This window comes from Bombus huntii, chromosome 9 (genome assembly GCF_024542735.1).
Source record: "Bombus huntii isolate Logan2020A chromosome 9, iyBomHunt1.1, whole genome shotgun sequence".
Lineage (NCBI taxonomy): Eukaryota > Metazoa > Arthropoda > Insecta > Hymenoptera > Apidae > Bombus > Bombus huntii.
In genome coordinates this window covers 4292846-4310699 of record NC_066246.1, presented here as the reverse complement: position 1 = coordinate 4310699, position 17854 = coordinate 4292846, and the positions used below count along the sequence as shown (strand labels likewise).

At 42.6% G+C, this 17854-nt stretch overlaps 1 protein-coding gene across 1 annotated transcript in view; it reads left to right on the top strand.

Moving 5' to 3' along the window:
• The window catches only part of LOC126869576 (cysteine-rich motor neuron 1 protein-like), a 155626-nt gene that overhangs the window by 1896 nt on the left and 135876 nt on the right, over window positions 1–17854 (top strand). The window contains exon 3 of the mRNA XM_050626341.1: window positions 3738–3880. Within this exon, the coding sequence (XP_050482298.1) occupies window positions 3738–3880 (143 nt within the window). The remainder of the gene's footprint in view (window positions 1–3737; window positions 3881–17854) is intronic.

The window sequence follows — 17854 nt, the reverse complement described above, 5'->3', positions numbered from 1 at the left end:
CCGGAATTCTCAACGATTCACGCGATTTTAATAAGCGTACGTTATAGCGCGTAAGATACAGATATTGTACGTAGCATTGTAAATAATCTCCGTGGTATAGCGACAGTTGTAAGTCATCGGTATTCAGAGCTACGTAGAACGCGTCGGCTCTTACCAAAGATTCGCCCGTTCCACACTATTCGCCCGAATATCCAAACCTTAATACTCGCCCGATTTTACGATCATAAAATTATTATACGGCAATCGAGCTTCTTCGGAATCGTGTCTACATCCCTGGCGCTGGTTTATTCTTCGAATTAACGTCTGTCACGAGAAAGTGCACGATCGTTTCGTTTCTGTAACTTGCCACTGCTCTGAAGGTTGTCGCGCGTACGAACGGTTCTTTCCGCGTTCTTCGCGCTCTTCCGATCGGTTAAACTTTCGACTCGCTCCACTCGTCAGCCAACAATTTTCTTTCAACAGCCACGACTTACACATAGGAAACATGTTACAGGCATCGTTAATCACATCCGCCAACCAAAAACCAATATTTAGCTTTTTCTCCTCTTCCTGTAAACAACATTCGACATTTTCGCGCGTCTGTCGTATTCATCGAGAGATCCCGTGCAATTAAAATCCCTAGTAAAACAGAGATTCCGGTTCCTTTTTCAACGAAGAGGAAAAAGTTCTGCTCTTTGTTACGCAGCGTTCTTTGTCAGGTGAATTTTATTCCGGTATTAGCGGCGCACTGATGAAAAATAGCGTTTGATAAAGCGAAGCTTGAATATTCAAACTAGGAGTGAACAAAAGCGTCAGTCATTGAAATTTCATGCCGTTTTTTGCTTGCACGTTCGATCGACCAGCGAATCGATCGTTTTTCCCCCATAACACCATATTTTTTCCCCACGCAGCGGTAAACAATAAATCGATCAGCACTACGATTTATAATATTCATTAATCTATAATAATTGTCCTGTGGAAATTCGAACGCAAACAACATCCGATTGAAATTCTTCCTTTTCCTTGAGTAAGACCTTCCATGGGTTAACGATGCAGCCCTCGTTTGTCAAATTGAAAATGCGAAGATTGAATTCGCGACGGATCTTCTCCATCTGCAAGGGCTGTGAGGTCGTTTTGAATTCGATACGCGTAGCTAACGTTTATCACGACGAGGAATTCTCGGTGAGTCCTTTAGGTAAAGGGAATTACTGGAACGGGATGGGACGCGATGCGATGGTTAAAATCGAGCTCGAAGACGTAAACGGAAGGGTAACATTCCGGTAAACGAGATATTTTAAGGCGAAGGATCTGCGCTCTAGATTTTGCACAGGGTAAACAGTTCACGATCCTCGAGTCTTTCTTTCGAAAATGAAATTCGCCGTATTTCTGTTCATATTCGTAGTCTCTCGTATTGGTAAATTGCTCCGTGATAGCGATACGACGATCAAGTTGCGTTTTATTTCGTTGGTTATACTAGAAAAATCTCTTCTGCAAATGACTAATTATCGATAGTTAATGGCCTGCGGTAAACGGGAATCGTACGATAGCAACGTTTTTTCGCGTTACCATCCGATGACGAATCACGCGGTTTCCTTGTTCGAATGGCTCGAACGATTTAACCACGTTCGCGCGATGCAACAGACACTTTAAGATAGATTTATACTTTGTACCATACAGAAACGGTAACGTCGCACGTCTTCCGTTCGGTGACGGATAGTGTGAACGGTCTCGTCTGAAACACATGTTTCGATGTTCTGTCGTGCCAGCGCCGTTCCGTACGTAACGTGTCGGAACGGATCCGCTACGCTATACGTATACGAACAGACCTATCTTACTACTCGCAAGAATGTTCGTCGGGAGTATGTAAGTTCACCTTTAAGGTCGATTTATTATTTAATCGTATTCGACGCGGAACGCACACACACAGACGCTAGTATTCGTATTGTACGTACGTTTGTCGAACGACGACATTCAATCAGTCAGTCAACACAAAGCGATTCGTAAAGGTCTATATTGGGTTGGCAAGTAAGTGATTGCGGATTTCGTCATTAGGTGGTATTGACAAAATACGCAATTAATTTTAATTAATTAATTGCCAATCCAATAATACCGAACAAAAGTGTTTTTTCATTGAAGTATGTACATATGTATCATATAAGTACGTATTACATTTACCGGATTCTTCTAGTTTCCTTCCAATTTTAACCTATGCTGCTCCTTTTTCTTCATTATCGTCGCCATTTCTATCTTGTTGATCGTGTGAAAAAATATAATCCCCAAGTTCAATAAGTTTTTCAGAATCCATCATTAGCGCCTGTTGCTGTTACTGTTACGTTCGAACCTACGACGCACACTGTCAGCATCGACGCGTTCCGTATCCGACAAAGTAAGTTCGTTCCGATTTACACTCGATTCGATATACATTTATTGAATTATATAGGTGGCATTTTGTTCCACAACCTTTCTCCATTTACCATCTCAACTCGAATATTCCATCCTCTCTCAGAAGCTCTCAGGTTTTTCGGTGGAGAACTTTCCCACGCGATTCTTTACGTCGACCAAAGTGCTTAAAAATCGGAACGAACTTCCCGAGCGACCCAATATATTACGCGAAAATGCCGGACGGTTGGACCGATACGCGTCTGTGCCGATATCATACGATACGTATAAATATTTGTACTGAAATACAAAATATAAAAAAATATTTGTCTGATCGGTGCTGAATTGATACATCCATCTCGTGTTTGCGCGGATAATATAATCCGACCTTTAATCGTAGTTCGTGCAAAGGCATTTACGAAATCGGGGAAACGCGTTCTAAGCTTTGCGCGTTACCGTATGATGTACCGTTGTGCATGTTTCTACGGCATTCGTGAGTTTCGATTTGAAAAAGCTCGTTCCACGATACAATTATACCTGCGTGTTATCCTAACGAACACGCGAGTTATCGTTTCAACGTTGAATCATCTTGTTAAACGTACACACGTTGATAACCATCTACATGGCAAATTTTTCTTCCCTTGTACTCATTCCTTTTATTCGTTCGTTTACGTTATTAAAATATATCGCGGCTCGGTACAGAAAAATCATTCGGACTTTCCGAAATTATACGATAACGATAGTAGAGATTCCGAGCGGAAAGTATTTTTCATCAAGTTTTTGTGTCACAGTAGTAAATACTTCATTGCGAGGTAAACCGGATGTAGACGAATCTTGTGTTGTATTATACCGGTTATAAAACGCGTGACGGCAAGGAAAATTGTTTCGTGGAGAGGATGGAGAGAACGCAATATAAAAGAATTGATTGCCCTCGATCCAACAATGAGACCAAGTAATAAAATTGCTCCTCGTACTCGGAAATTTTCTGTACAAGGCGCAACCGGTTCTTTCCCATTATTTTTTCCCTCCCTTTTCCCATTTCTTTCACCCTCGCTTCGTATTTCTTCCCCCCCTCCCTCTGAACCCGAGCATTCTTGATTTTCATAAAACGTAAGCGTTATCTTTGGACCGTCGATATAAAACAAGTTGAAGCTCGTTTACTTATCGCGGCTATATTACGTCTGAATTTGTTTTCCAAGAAACGAACAATACGATGCTTACTCCCATAGAGAATCGATTTATTTTAATACGCTTTTATAAATTCGCCAAGTCGTTTCTCGTCATTTCTATTACGTTATTGTTCACGCGTCGTGCAAACAAACAAAGCAGTTGTTGCAAGCTTCTTCGTGTACGAGTGAATACCCTGTAATGGTTTTCAGATGCTGCAAAGTGTGCGCTCGTGTCGAGGGAGAACCGTGCGGTGGCCTATTTGGATTTTCCGGAAGTTGTGCTGACGGCTTACAATGTGTCATCAAAAATTTGCTGCCCAACACTCGAGAGGTGGACGAGGGAGTCTGTACAAGTGAGTGGTATCCCGATTTTATTCTCGGATTTATCAAAGTACCGTGGAATCTATTACCTTTATGCGTGGAATCGATGCCGGTCCGATAGCGAAGGAAGAATAATGGTGCGTAGATTTATGAAGCGATTTAAATCTCTTTAGGAATCGATCTTTAGAATCACGATGATTAATAACTCTTGTGCCAGTTCCTGAAACTTGTACCGATCGATTTTTATCATAACGCACAGTTCTTTCGTCTCTGCTTTTTCTTATCCTCTGCAGCGTCAAATTCGATGAAAACTCACACAGAATCACAGGTCATTTTTCTCACGACACGTACTTCGTAGAGGGTACGTTTCTAAGTACTGAATTCTACAGCGGCATGTATATGTGTATACAGTGTATTGATAGCAATCGATAATTTAGCACGGTCGATGGTAAACTTTGGTAAAACGATCGTTTCACCGAGGACATTAACGTAATGACATTTGCATCTGACGAAGGCACGAAAAGCAACGTATACGGTAGTTTTTATCCTGCATCGATACAGTTACGTTCTTCCTTTGAATACGTACGTATCCGTTATCGGTTCGTGCGATGCTTTCCAAAGTAATCGATTAATTAGAAACGATCGGAATTCATTCGTTACGTGGATATAACAACTACGATAGATATGTGGCGAGCAATCGAGAAAAAGAAGAGCCACTCGTTTGCTAATCGTGTTGAAATGACGTTAACGAGGACAACCTTTTGCGGTCGTGATTATCGACATGGGGAGGTAATAATAGTATTGCGCCAGGGACGGGTAACGATGCTTGGAAAATTTTACAAACATATTATTTCTATATTCGCGCGGTTGTAAATGCGAATGTAATATAAATTTATTTGCTCGTAATATCACGGCACACGATTTAGAATACAAATTGCGTCGTAAACATTATCACGGTGTAAACGTTCGCGACAGTTGAAAAACATTTGGCAACTTTTATTAATAGAAGTAGTTACAGAACCGTTTATTAAGCGCATATCCCGTTAAAAGTCTGGTCGTTATGCACCAACTACGGCCGTCAAGTTTTCGAATTCGGCCGAATTTCTATATCGTTTTAAGCGTCCTTTCGAGGCAAGTAAAGCAAAAGCGTAGCTTAGGATACATCTTACGAAGTCAATCGATATCGATCTATTCGTCTCGAGCTTTCAAAGAAGCGACTCTTTTGTAAGTTCTATAAACGCTTCTCGTAAGTTCTCGTTTCCGACGAGTAGGTTACCTCGAGGGTTGGAGGATGGTGCGCGATAATAAGAATTGATTTCAAACGAGCATTTACAAGCCGTGCTTCGCTTGACATTCTCTACTAGCGTCTCGTCGCGGCGCACCTTCTGCGACGATGTTTCGTGGTCTTTCGTATTTCAGCTGTTTGCCAATTAACAGTTGCGCACACCTACAAACGATACAAGAGCTTTATCTCGTTTCCATGGAACTCTGCCAACTCTAGTCTCCTCTTCTTTTGACTTTACCTTTTATTTCCCCTCTTAGCTTCGACCTACGGTCCCTTCGTTGAAACTTCTTAACTTTCGACTTTGAGCAACTCGAGCCATGACTGTGGACCCGGCTAGATACGAACGAGGCAGCTCCAGCCGCGAATTTAATTGAACAATTTTTCCGCTGCTACTCCGCGTTGTTATTACTTTGTCTCGTGTCTCTAGCGAGGTTAGCAGAAGAAGATAATAGAGGAAACTTTGAAAAAAAGAAAATAAAAGAGAAAAGAACAAAAATCTTGGATTTGGTACAAAGAGAGAAACTAGAACCGCGTTGTTTGAAAAATCTTGAGATACGAAGAAAAAGATTCGAACGTTTAAAGTTATTCGGTATCGTCGCCAGATATATGCGTTAGGGTCGTGATCGTAATTTTGAAGTCTTACATAAGTTGGAGGAATAGCCAGGTACCTGTTTTGGTAGCCGTGCCTCATCGTGGATTCTTCCGAACATTGCAATCGTCGTGTTATACCCAACCTGGTTTACTATGTACGTTTGTAAATGGCATCGAGTCGATTACGCGTGACAGCGGCTCGAGTTGCTTCTAAGAGTCGAACGTGATCGGTAACCTTGTAAACTGGCAGCTGCCTCGATAGCAAAAACTCGTGTACGATCGCGTGGATCGCGTTAACATCTCGATATCATAATTATCGTTCAATTTATTTACTTAGATCGAGTACGGGACGGATCCTTTGATCCGAACGTTTACGAGTAGCAGTCACGCAAGCGAAACAATATTACACGAGCAAGATTAAACGAGGAGCTGACTAAACGCGCAAGGTAGCATAATAATAGAAACAAAGTGTAAGAACGAAATAATGATAATAATTTTGCTAATGCCATTCGATGATACAATAGAATAAGATAAAGTGGAATAAGGTAGCGAAAGGAAAGGTAAGAGAGAAAGGAGGAAAATGTTAAATGGAACCACGAACAGTCATCGGAGTGGCGCGCTTAAAAGAGTTTGGACAGCTAATAACGAAGTAAATATCAGTGATTCCTTATTTGCAGTCATTAAGTTTGCGTATCCTAATCCTGCAGTGCCTTGAAAACCGTTGTTTTCGCAGAACGATTTGTCTTCTCCGTTTGTAAGTAAAATCAGCGCTTTTCAATTTCGAAGCGCCGTCATAATTGAAAGAGTTCCTCTTGTTAATGGCGAAAGAAAATAAAGGAGCGATTGTACTCGAAATCTCTTTCCTTTCGATCGAACGCTCTTCAGATTCGAGATCCAACAGCTCATGAACGCTTCGATACTAATTACTCGTACCATCCTCTCGTTATTATCTTAAAGTGGCAGGTAATTGAGTTACTTTGACTCAATTTCCTCGCGTTGGGAATCAAGACTATCTTGCCTTTTATAGATGTATATGAAACGTAGCTGGTCGGCGACGTTAATCCGAGAAAATGCAGTTTGAAAGAATTTGATTTTCGTTCTTTGACATGGAATACTCTTACCTGTTCTTTTTCCGCTGCTTCCTCCTCTATTTTTACCTGCGTATTACCCGTTAAACGCCACGTTCTCTCCTATCGTACCGTACTTCTATTCGGCTTGGGTTTTACTTTCCTCGTAAACAGATAATCCTATCAGACCATATAATTTATATAAATCTATTAACCTTTTGATTCGCTGCAGCCTTTGGGAAAGTTATAAATCAATTTTCACGACCATTCAATCTATCGCAAGATCCGAAAGTCTCGTTGGAAACCGTTTAAGAAAAGAGCTGCGCGTACACTTTGGTCGCGAATATGCATGCCTCCGTGAATTTAAGTCGATGCATATGCTCCGGTACTTGACGTGGAAGCTCAGGTACTCAGTATTCATGGAATATCGTTGCTCGAACGTAAGAGGTCGTGACGAGGGGAATAGAGGGAGACGAACAAATTAGTTTAGGTCCTTTATATTTACATTACCGTGCTTTCATTTAAAAACCGCTGGCACAAGCACGCACGCATCGTAAAACTCCAACTTAGGTTTCGCGGTTCGTAAGCTTCCTCGGTAAAATCCTTTCGCTATCGTTTCGTAGTTTTAAATAGGGACAATAGAACGAACACGAACTCTGTGAGCATGTAATCCGTACTAACGAAACCGATCACATGGAACACGAATGGAGATATACGAAAGAGAAAAAATAAGCATGGATATAAAAACCGCGAAGAGGAGAAAACGGTGAAATTTTTACACGTTTGAAACTTTTCTGCTCGTGGAACGTTATTTAACGTAGATGAGAATAATTAATTGCACCGCGTATATTTATTTCATCGTTTGCAGGGAAAAATTTCGTTCGACATTATGGAACGCGTGCAGTTGCGCATATTTTATCCGCTTGGTATCCAACGTGCCTACCGATAGCCAAGTCAGATAGAACCCAATGTATGTTACATCGATTTGTATAACGTGCAACTCAATTAACCAGCGTGATTTACTTTAGCGATCTGCGAGCGCATTTCACGCGACACCTCAGATTATTATTGCAGCCGTACCGAAACCAATCTCATAGATCGAATTTATCGCACTCTCGGATACTTTCTACGTTCGAACGATATTTTTCTCCATTGTTTTTGCCTGTAGGTTTATTTAGCGAATCGCGATGTTCTTGCGAATGAACGATCGATCGTTTCGACGAAATAAAATGAAAATGGAGAGAACACGCGATTCAAGCAAGTTCGCGGTATCTTGGATATTGTATAATTCATCGATGCGATAACTCTGTGGTAAGATTGCCAGTTGTAGTTTTATTCGCGTCTGGGATTCGAGAGTACGCGTACGTCGTAAAACGTAATGTTTAAACGGATAAAGATCCATCGATAAGCGTAACTTATCCGAAATATCGGACGAAGGAAAGGACGAGCGCGGATAGAATTGGGGTTGCTGAACAAACGACGAAGCGTAAAAGGGAAGACGATCATTATCTCGCGGTAGGACGCGTTGTAGTCCATTGAAACGAGAACAAGTCTGTCTCGACGATCTCGGCGTGGTTAAGGAAAAAGAAGGGAAAGAATGGGAAAGACGGTAGAAGATATCTGAGCATTTACGGACCATTTCCTCGCCGTTGCTCATAATGACGTTATTGCCTTTTCGAGGTTGGCTGGAGGTTGGTGGTAAAACTGTATCTGAATTCGTTAACCACAGACATTATCGGTTTTCGGTCGACGTAGCGGACATGTAAATTCATCTGAATTAGCCAGTACTCGCGACAAATATTACGTTCCTTTTTGCCACACGTTACACAGGAAAATCTGTAGGAGAATTTCGAGAGGAAGGTTCAATTTGTTGCTCGTTTCTACCAACGATATCAAGCACGCGTCTCGTGCATTACCGGACTCATCCGCTTCTGACCGTTGCGATGAGAATGTGTCACGTACGAATGTCGTATACGTAGATTTATGTTTTCTAAAATCGTCATATTGTCGACAGCATTCAACGACGTCCTTGACGTTGAAAGCATTTTTAATCCCTTTGTGTGCATTGCATTTCGTTTAGATGATATCGAGTCTGTCGGACTCGTCGGCTAGACGTGCCGTGTGCCGTTGCTGTTATTCAGAGAAACGCAAAGGGAAGCTTCACGTTCTTTTCCATTTTATTAAGAAGATAGAAGCGGACAGATGCTTTTCCTGCTTCGGCCAGTTATTATTTCCCTGTAAATGCAGGCTGCGCTGCATCCAGTTACCTAGCCTTTATGTAATTGCTTGTTGCAGTGGCCCATTTTTTTAAGCGTCCTAACATTCCACTTCCATAGTTTTTCTATAGATATACGTATAGGTAAAAATTCGAATCGGAGAAATCCGTGAATTTGCCTTCGTACGATAACTCGAGGCAAGGACACTCGCGCATCCATAGTGTATAGGCACTTTATACGGATCTTGTTCTACGATCTACGATACTCGTATATCCTTGGAAAGAGAGAAGACACGGCAGATCGGCTCTGTACAATCGTACAGCGTGATGGTTAAGTAAACGACGTTAAATAGTTCGTTTTCTTCTTTTTATACGACTATGGATTAAAAATTAGATTATGCAGGCTCGAGTAGGTTTTGTGGTGAAATATTGACCGTAACATTATCTGCACGAGCCACGTATCGTATAGCCGTGTATGTGCGTACGTGTATACGCATACATATATAAACAGCGTGTACGCATCGTTTGCATGGTCGCAAAGTGATATCGAGCTCGATTAACCAGCACGAGCACGTCGTACCCTCTTACGAGTAAGGCGAGATCCTCGGTCAGCCATGAACAACGTTTATGCGATAAATTAATCACAACACTTCAAAGCTCTGCTGTACGAAACATAATTGCGCGAGCGCTTAACAAACGCTACAGGGAAAGTTGAGTTTTTAAACGAATTTCATGTCCTGTACCGTCCGCTTCACCGTTGTAAGTTTCCAAGCTGTTGTCTGCTCAGTCTATGGTACCAGCCTATTCGACCGAAAGTTTCAATTATTTCTTTACCTATTTATTTATTCGTGTATTTATTTATTTACGGGGAAAAATAACGCATTTAGAGTAAACGCGTTAATACGAAAGTATCGCGTATTAAATTCATAAAAATACATAGACGCCGATTTATACAGATAAAATTCATTAAGGACAACGAATCAATAATTGTTGATTAGAACACGGAACGAGATACGAGAAATTCTTAATTACTAGATTGAAAGAAGATATCAATTATATATACATATATTTATGAGACTCGGTTAAATTTCGCGAATTTTTAAGCGTCGCTGCTCCAACTATATTTACATATTTATACTTCCAAGATTCTTTCGTAACGAGAGTCCTATTAAAACCAAAAGCACCGTGTTTACTCGGCGTGAATATGGGTTACTACTTAAAAGAACGTGGAACGGCTCTTTCATAGGAGTTGCATGCCTGTGTCGATGGAAACCGAAGGAAGTTTGGCAAACGATAACGTGGTATACATTCGGTAAAGTTCTTTGCCACGGACCGTGACTAATTTCGCAGAAAAGTTTCGATGAAACTGATAGTCGCTAGACTGCGAGGAAATTCTATAGAATTTAATAATCATCGCCGGGATCTCATAGAGATCTGTTTTTAATCACGGTATGCCGAAATTACGAAACGACGAATCTGACTTTTCACCAGTTGTTCTACGTATACGTGTAATATCGTTGCGCCGTTCAACCAATGCACCGCAGAACTACCGTGAGAAAGAAATCGCGAGAATTTGCGAGCGTTCTTATCGAATCTTACATGACGTAGTATCTGTTGGTACCGGAACACTGCATTATCTACGTAATGGAACTGCATTACGAAATACTTTCGTCGAGGATTTCAACTAAAACCACCCTAGATAATTGAAGAACGTCGTTGCATAAAACAATTTTCAAGCAATGTTCCGTGGCAACATGGAAGCAAAGAGAAAACCGATTGGTAAGTCCGTTGATCCTTGTTTGGTTTCCCTCGATAAAGTTTCCTGCGAATATGTTGGTGTTCGTAGCGAGACGATAGAGAAATAACAGTTAGCCAAAAACGGTGAAGCTTCGGCTTTGGAAAATCTGCGGAACGAATGGAAACGATCGGTCGAGGAAGGTGTGCGAAATATTTAAGCTAAAATACGAATCACAGCCTGAAAATGTGAATGCTTCTTCTCTTTCTTTCGTTTATCGCGAAAAATCTATAATCGCTGGCCGTTTTTGCATCGGTACACGGAGTGCAATGAACGCTGGCGTAGAAAAAAAGCTGCTCGTCCTCGTTCGTTGTCGAGGGGATGCATACATGCGTCACGAGTACACGCTTCAGGCTCTATGTCTTATGCAGTAGCGTAACGGAGATGATTCGCTTTTCAGAAGAAAATCCTTAGCGCGAGAACACCATGCATATTGGAACGGTGGAAATGGCGTCGAAGCGCGACGACGACCGGGCCGATGGTAGCGGCGGGTCTTTAAAGATGAATTCGTTTAACTCCCCTGCCACGGCTCGTCATTCTCGAGTATTTTTTACTTCAACCGTGAGTTCGTACTGTGGCATTACGTAAACCTTCGGATGACTGCTTTTCCACCGTACAGTAGTCATTCTGCGAGATACATTGTACCGTAGCTGTTGAAATAGTGCGAGCAAGTTTACAACGCGGTGCCGTCGTGCACCGTGTTTCCTTCAAATATTCATAAACGAGACGATGAAACGCGCTAAACTCCATTTACTCTTGGCGACGCGACAGTTCGCGCGATTCCTAAAGCGTTTCACCGTGGTCTGTGCACACGCGATAACTTCTCTATCCTCGCGAACGCGTATTATAAATATTTGAAACGACACAGTCTGATAAAACGTCGTTGCTGTCGACGACAGATGGTAAAAAGATTGGGCGCGGCGCGCGGTACAGCACTGCGTGAAAGAGCTTGCTCGCAATTTCGATGTTTGATCGCTTTTACGCGCTTTGCTTCGCGCCCGATTTACCAGCAACGACGGGACAATGAGAAACCATTTTTCCTTTTTAACGAACGCGCCAACCTTTTCTAGAAAAAGAGTTCACGTTTACGCGCGCTACTACGTCGAAAACGTTGCTTTGTCGAAAAGAGTAATGTACCGAGCGCGCGTATTCGCTTTTAAACCTACCCTTAACATTTTGTCACCGAGTACAGTGTAATTACGAAGTCGAGTCCGGTATGCTAAAAAAAGAGGAACGCGCATATTAAGCTTGCTTTTATGACAGAGAATATTACACGAACGCAAAGTTATATTTTTCCCTCGCTGGCTAATTTAGCAATAAAATGTAGAATTTCCAACAGGCCCGGCCGCGTCTCGCGAATATCGTAATAATATCGCGATGGATCGATTTTAAGGGCGCTTACAGAATACCAGTATCGAGGCTGATTCCGTTTAATTGCCCCGAAGAAAAAGATAGCGAACCGATCAACAACATTGAAACGAAATCGCGGCGGTTCACATATCGATGTTGGATATTCGATTGCCTGGTAAGGCCGCAATAAAATCGCAAGGGTCGCGAGTAATAGTCGGTCTGTGGTCGATGGCAGGCTTCGAGTCGGCCATCGAGGCGACTCAACGTCCATACCGGGAAACCTCGTTTCGAATCAAATAAACGAAGAATAGTCCATTTCCAACGACAGATGTTCTTCCGTTCAGGTGCATATAGATCGCGGCTGTATGCATGCCACGCGTCGAATATCACCGTCCGTAATAGCCTCTGGTATAAACAGTAGTTTACATCGCGTCACATCGGTCCGCACGAGTTTGCCTCGCGCAGTTATACGTTACATTATACGTACACCTATGTTATATATTACCTTTATATATGTATTTACACAGCGAGGGACAAGAGTATTCGTACATTTTTTAGAACGGAATAATTTTTTTACAATTTTTTTTTTTTTTTTGAGAGGTTGAAGAGATTAGTTCTTTGGATGGCGTGTAAAACATTTATTGAGAAAATCGTAATTGGTCGGAATAGCGAAGAAAATAGCAAAGGTCGGTTTTTTGCGAGTTTTTCATCCGGGTCCCTAATGAAAATTGAAACAACGCGCTTCGAAGAGGCACGTCAGGTATGCAGGATGTAACAGAATACGCGGAATCCACTGCGAGAGTTGATCGTACACCTAGAAACGATGAAAAAGGTTCATATAAACGTACGATTTATGAGGTACTTCGTTTATGAGGTACAACCAATTTCGTGACGCCTATTGGAAATGTCGAAATACCAAGGTCTCGGAATGGAACGAGCTTTCCAACGAATTTTGGAAACACCAGTAACCGGCCATAGTGTAACCGGACCGTGTAACCGGAACAGTGTAAGATAACAAGACGTCTACGAGTTTACTTTTAAACGCAAGGTGGTCGTTTCGAGCGTCCCTCTGTGTAGCTAATTAAACTACAAAAGAATCGTAACAGAAAATTCGTTATATCTCATAAACGAAGACGGATAGGGTATGCGTATGACTGTATGAACTGTTTCCATTGCTTTTAAGTGTACAATCAGCTCTGGAAATGGTTGACACATGTTCTGTCACATCCTGTATGTATGCGGAAAATTGTATGCAAATCGGTTAATGTGGGAACAAGCGGCAGGCGTCGAAAGATGTAAAAATGATCAGATTTTGGACCGAAAGTCGCGAAAAATTGCAGGTTTCACCGTTTTTAATCGTTTGTTGCTTACAACGATGTTAACCGATTTCGATGAAATTTTCAACATGTATATAGCTGGTGTACATCTTCCAAATGCGTAGCTCAAATTTTCATTACAAGCCCAGATTAAATGTCGTTAAAAGCGACAGTTACATTTTTTTTTGCGCGCGCTAGTCCGATCGATAGCGATTTTTTTGTCAAAAAACTTTTTACCCTACATATTTCTTCATCTATCGAACCAATCCTCTTAACTTCTCGAAAAGAGGCTCAAGTCGTTTGGTGCTATTTTAAAAAAAGTTATTCTGTTTCGAAGAGTGTACGAGTAGTTTTGTTGCTCGCTGTATATATGTACATGCAGGTACGCACACAGGTATACATGTATGTTTCAACCTATGTGTACGTATACAATGTATCGTATGTACATTGGCGCAGTAATGCAGACACGCGAAAAAATACGTGAATCGCGTGAGTGGAAATTCTGCTTGCACGCGAATGAGGATATTTTGATTTTAGAACGGGTTTCATGTTTCGGTTCTCGTATTTTTTTTCGACTAGTTTGGTAGATGGAAAATTGCTAGCCGTGCGACAAATGTGCCCGAAATACACGCCGCTTCCAATTTGCACGGTTAAAGAACGACTCGGATTGCTCGCGAGAATCGCGGGGCGTAGTTTTCTATTCGTGTCGATTCGCGTTTCAATTCGCACGTATCGCGCGATTCGTGCGACCCGCGAATCACGAACGCGTGATATTTTACCATGGCGTGGCAGAAATCTAACATCTAATACGCTCTTAGACGTTACCGTGTTCCAAGTGTCTATAGACTACTCTCTTTCTTCGTCATTCGCGCCTCACCTTTCGGGGTTCGAGATAAAATCGAAATCGTTTGAATTCGCGATCCAACGTTCGCAGAATCGTGGCGTTAACGTCGATCGAAATTAAAACGAAATACGGTGGAAGTTAGATACTTCGAAGGTAACGTTGGAAGAAAAAGCGCGTTTTATAAGCGTGGAAGAACGTGGAACCGTGGGAAGGGAAAGAATATTTATTTTGCCAGCGAGTTCTATCGAGTCGCTTCGGTACTTTTCAAAGTTGAAACGTTCGAACGCTCGAAACTTGGAAAGTCATCGGCTGATTTCCCCTTCGGTTTCGCGGTCTTTACGTCCGAGTAAAGAAGTCGTATCGCTAACGGGACGATCGCAAAGTATAGCCAAGAAGGAAAGTAAACGGAGCCGAGATTAATAAATGTACGTGACCGGATTGCGATTTCGACGAAGAAAAAGCATCGCGAGTAACTCTGTGGCCTACGTATCGGCGTACGTACGGCGAGGCAACGTAGGAAGCCCAGTTTCTCAATGTCGAGCAACAAATCTTGAGAATGGCTCGTAAGCGTACGCGCTACTTGGCTGGCATTTCTATGCGACTCTTCGTTCGCCTGTATCTACCTTTTCGTAACTGTGCGCCAAATGAATTTCGCACGAGAACGAACACACGCGCTCAAAAGTCTGTAGATCATCTCTGCTATTCGGTACGCGTTGTTCGATCGAACGTACTTCTCCATTTACGATCAAAGAAATATTTAACGTAACTGTCGGAACGCTTTCATTGCGCATCTTCCATTACCGTTCCTGTGCTCTAACGCTGTACAACCGAAAAAGCGTAGGTGTCTTCGCCCAAATACATACGCGTACTATGTACACTCTGGCTGAAAGCGCGCGCTAGTTATCTCTGAAAGGGGAAGAGAAAAAAAAATGGAAAATCGGATGGAATCGCGTCGATTAAGATTCGTAGGTTTTCGTTCGGTGCGTATCGGCGAGCGACGTCATAGATAGAAGGTAAATAGATTTGCAAACGCGGATGTTGTTTAACGAAAGGCGGGGAAGAATACGCGTAATCACGCGAACATAAACGGTCGATACAGAAATCGACAAAGGAGATATTGTGGCAGGTATATGGCGACTTTCGCCCGTGCGGTAGACGGAGCGAGTACGCACTTACTTTAAGAAGGATAGAGTAAATAAGTTGAGCGAAGGACTCGTTGTGTACGCTGAGTTGCGAGGTCTATAGGCAGTCTGTCGGTCTGTATACGACTGCAATCGATTACTTGCTTTATTTCGCGTAAGCCGCTGGGACTTCGCCGAGCTGTGTGCGATTACATTGGCAGCCGCGTTGCGTTGGTGTACGAGCGTGTGCGAATGCGCCGGTGCGCTCGCGTGCGCTGCAGGATATCAGACTGAGTGATGTGCAATTCGTGACATTACGTGAATCGGTAGGAGACAGCAGATCCGAAGCGAGAGATACACGATGTTATAACATCGATGGATGCACGGGATGACCTGAATGCATCGCATGGATTTTGCGATTTTATATCTGATAGGATACTGATCGAGAGAAAGCAAACACGCAACTGCAATTTTTACCGTGTTGTGGATGTCTCTATCGTCGAACGTATCGCGCCTGTGTTCGCATTCTATTCTATCCCGGTTTCGATACAAGTCGCGTGTCTTGACGCCTGTCCGATCACGCGATCAAAAACGATCCATCTCATCGTTAAAACTTTAAACGGTGAACGGCTCAAGGGAATCTCTGCTTTTTTCAAACGCGTTATTTCGAATTCCGCGGCAATACAACGCCAGTTTTCAACCTACTTTCTGCGAATAGCACGAATCGTAAGAAAAATTTGCTCGATTTACAGTCGATACGTATCTATATGCATATGCGTCGACGAATCTCGTAACGTTCGTATCGTTACTCTTTCCGCCAACGTCGAGATGTTTCATTGAATTTACTATAATTTTCTGTACTACCGTGCGTTACGTATGCTGTAAAAACAAGCTCGCTTCTTTCCGATAGCTGTTCTTTGTGACTGGAAAAATAAGGGCTTGGAAACGGAACGTCTACTTCGTAAGTAGACAATGGTTGTGGAAAATTTATGATCTCGATGGAAAATTTTCTGCATGTATGGAATAATATCCGGTGGCTGCCCGAGGAACCGACCCGTTTTTATCGTCCCGCCGTGCAACAAATACGCGTAATTTATCCCTCGCTAACGAATTTCGCGCGTGATTTTTCATAAAATTACGGAAAAGTCCACCCGAACTCGATTCGCAAATACGCACGTTTCTGCAAACAACGACGCGGCCTTTTCGTTCTCCCGATATTTCCCCGTTCCATTCTCAAAGTTATACTTCCGCAAACTGGAAATTTAATTAAACAAACGTAATCGCGGTAACGCGAACTAACAGATAGCGAAATGGAATTTTCCAGGGCGTCTTACCATACATCGGGCTTCGTACAGCGCTGCTCGATTCTTCGAATTAAAAGACGCTGCACGCGTCGCCTTTATTTCGCTATTTTTCCTATGAATAATTTACTCTGCAGAGATTATAGAAGAAAGTTATAGGATAAATCCGTCCGATTAGGAGTTTTGCCCGAAGCGAACAATAACGAACGTAGCTCGTAATTGTTGTAGATCGTCGATCATCGTTCGCGTGACAGGTAATGAGAACGCATAGTTTTAGTTTCCGGTTCGTTTAATTGTTACGGACGCGCACGTCGGGTCGGAAAACGGATAGCTGTCAAGCCGGACGGTGCATTCTGATTTCGCGGTTTTTGCACTATGCGCGCGGATGGGATTGAAAAAAAAGTCGCCAACTAGTGCCGGTAATTTTGCATTTTCCGTCAACGGATGATTCTGCACCGTGACTTCTGGTAAACGCGCACGGACTGATTAAGTCGTCTCTCGTTTCGCGCGTATAATTTACTTACAATTAGCTTCTGACGGAGCCATTATTTTTTATAACAGTATTTGCTTCGTAGCCAGGGACGTACATATACGTTGTCGTTGTCCCGCGCTGACGTTTCGCACAGAACGCGACGTGCGGTGAATTTTTTTTCACTCGTCCGCTGCAGGAAAATCAGCTTCCGCGAACGCAAAATATTTAACTATTGATTTTTCGCCGCGCGCGCAATACTGGCCGGTCGTAACAAAACTTGATCAGAGATAATCTCTTTGTTCTGTTTGCGCCGAAGCAATAAACTTTTACAATATTTTTACGCGCATTTTCGTTCCGCTGGCATGCGCCGTGCGAATATTTCTCAATCCTTTACCTTTCGGAACGTAAAATCACAAATTTAATATAGCTGGCCGAATGTCGCGCGTAAAATACGATTTCTACATCCGTGCGATTCTACACGCGCTCGTACCACCGGTTTCCGCTGAAATAAAAAGCAAGAAATCCATCGGAAATTGCCAAATATCACGCATACGCCGCCATCGTCGCATCGTTCGCATCGAAATCGTCTACGTAGTCGTACTTGCGCGTATCGTTAGAACCAGCACGTTCAAGCCTGCGTTCTAGATTT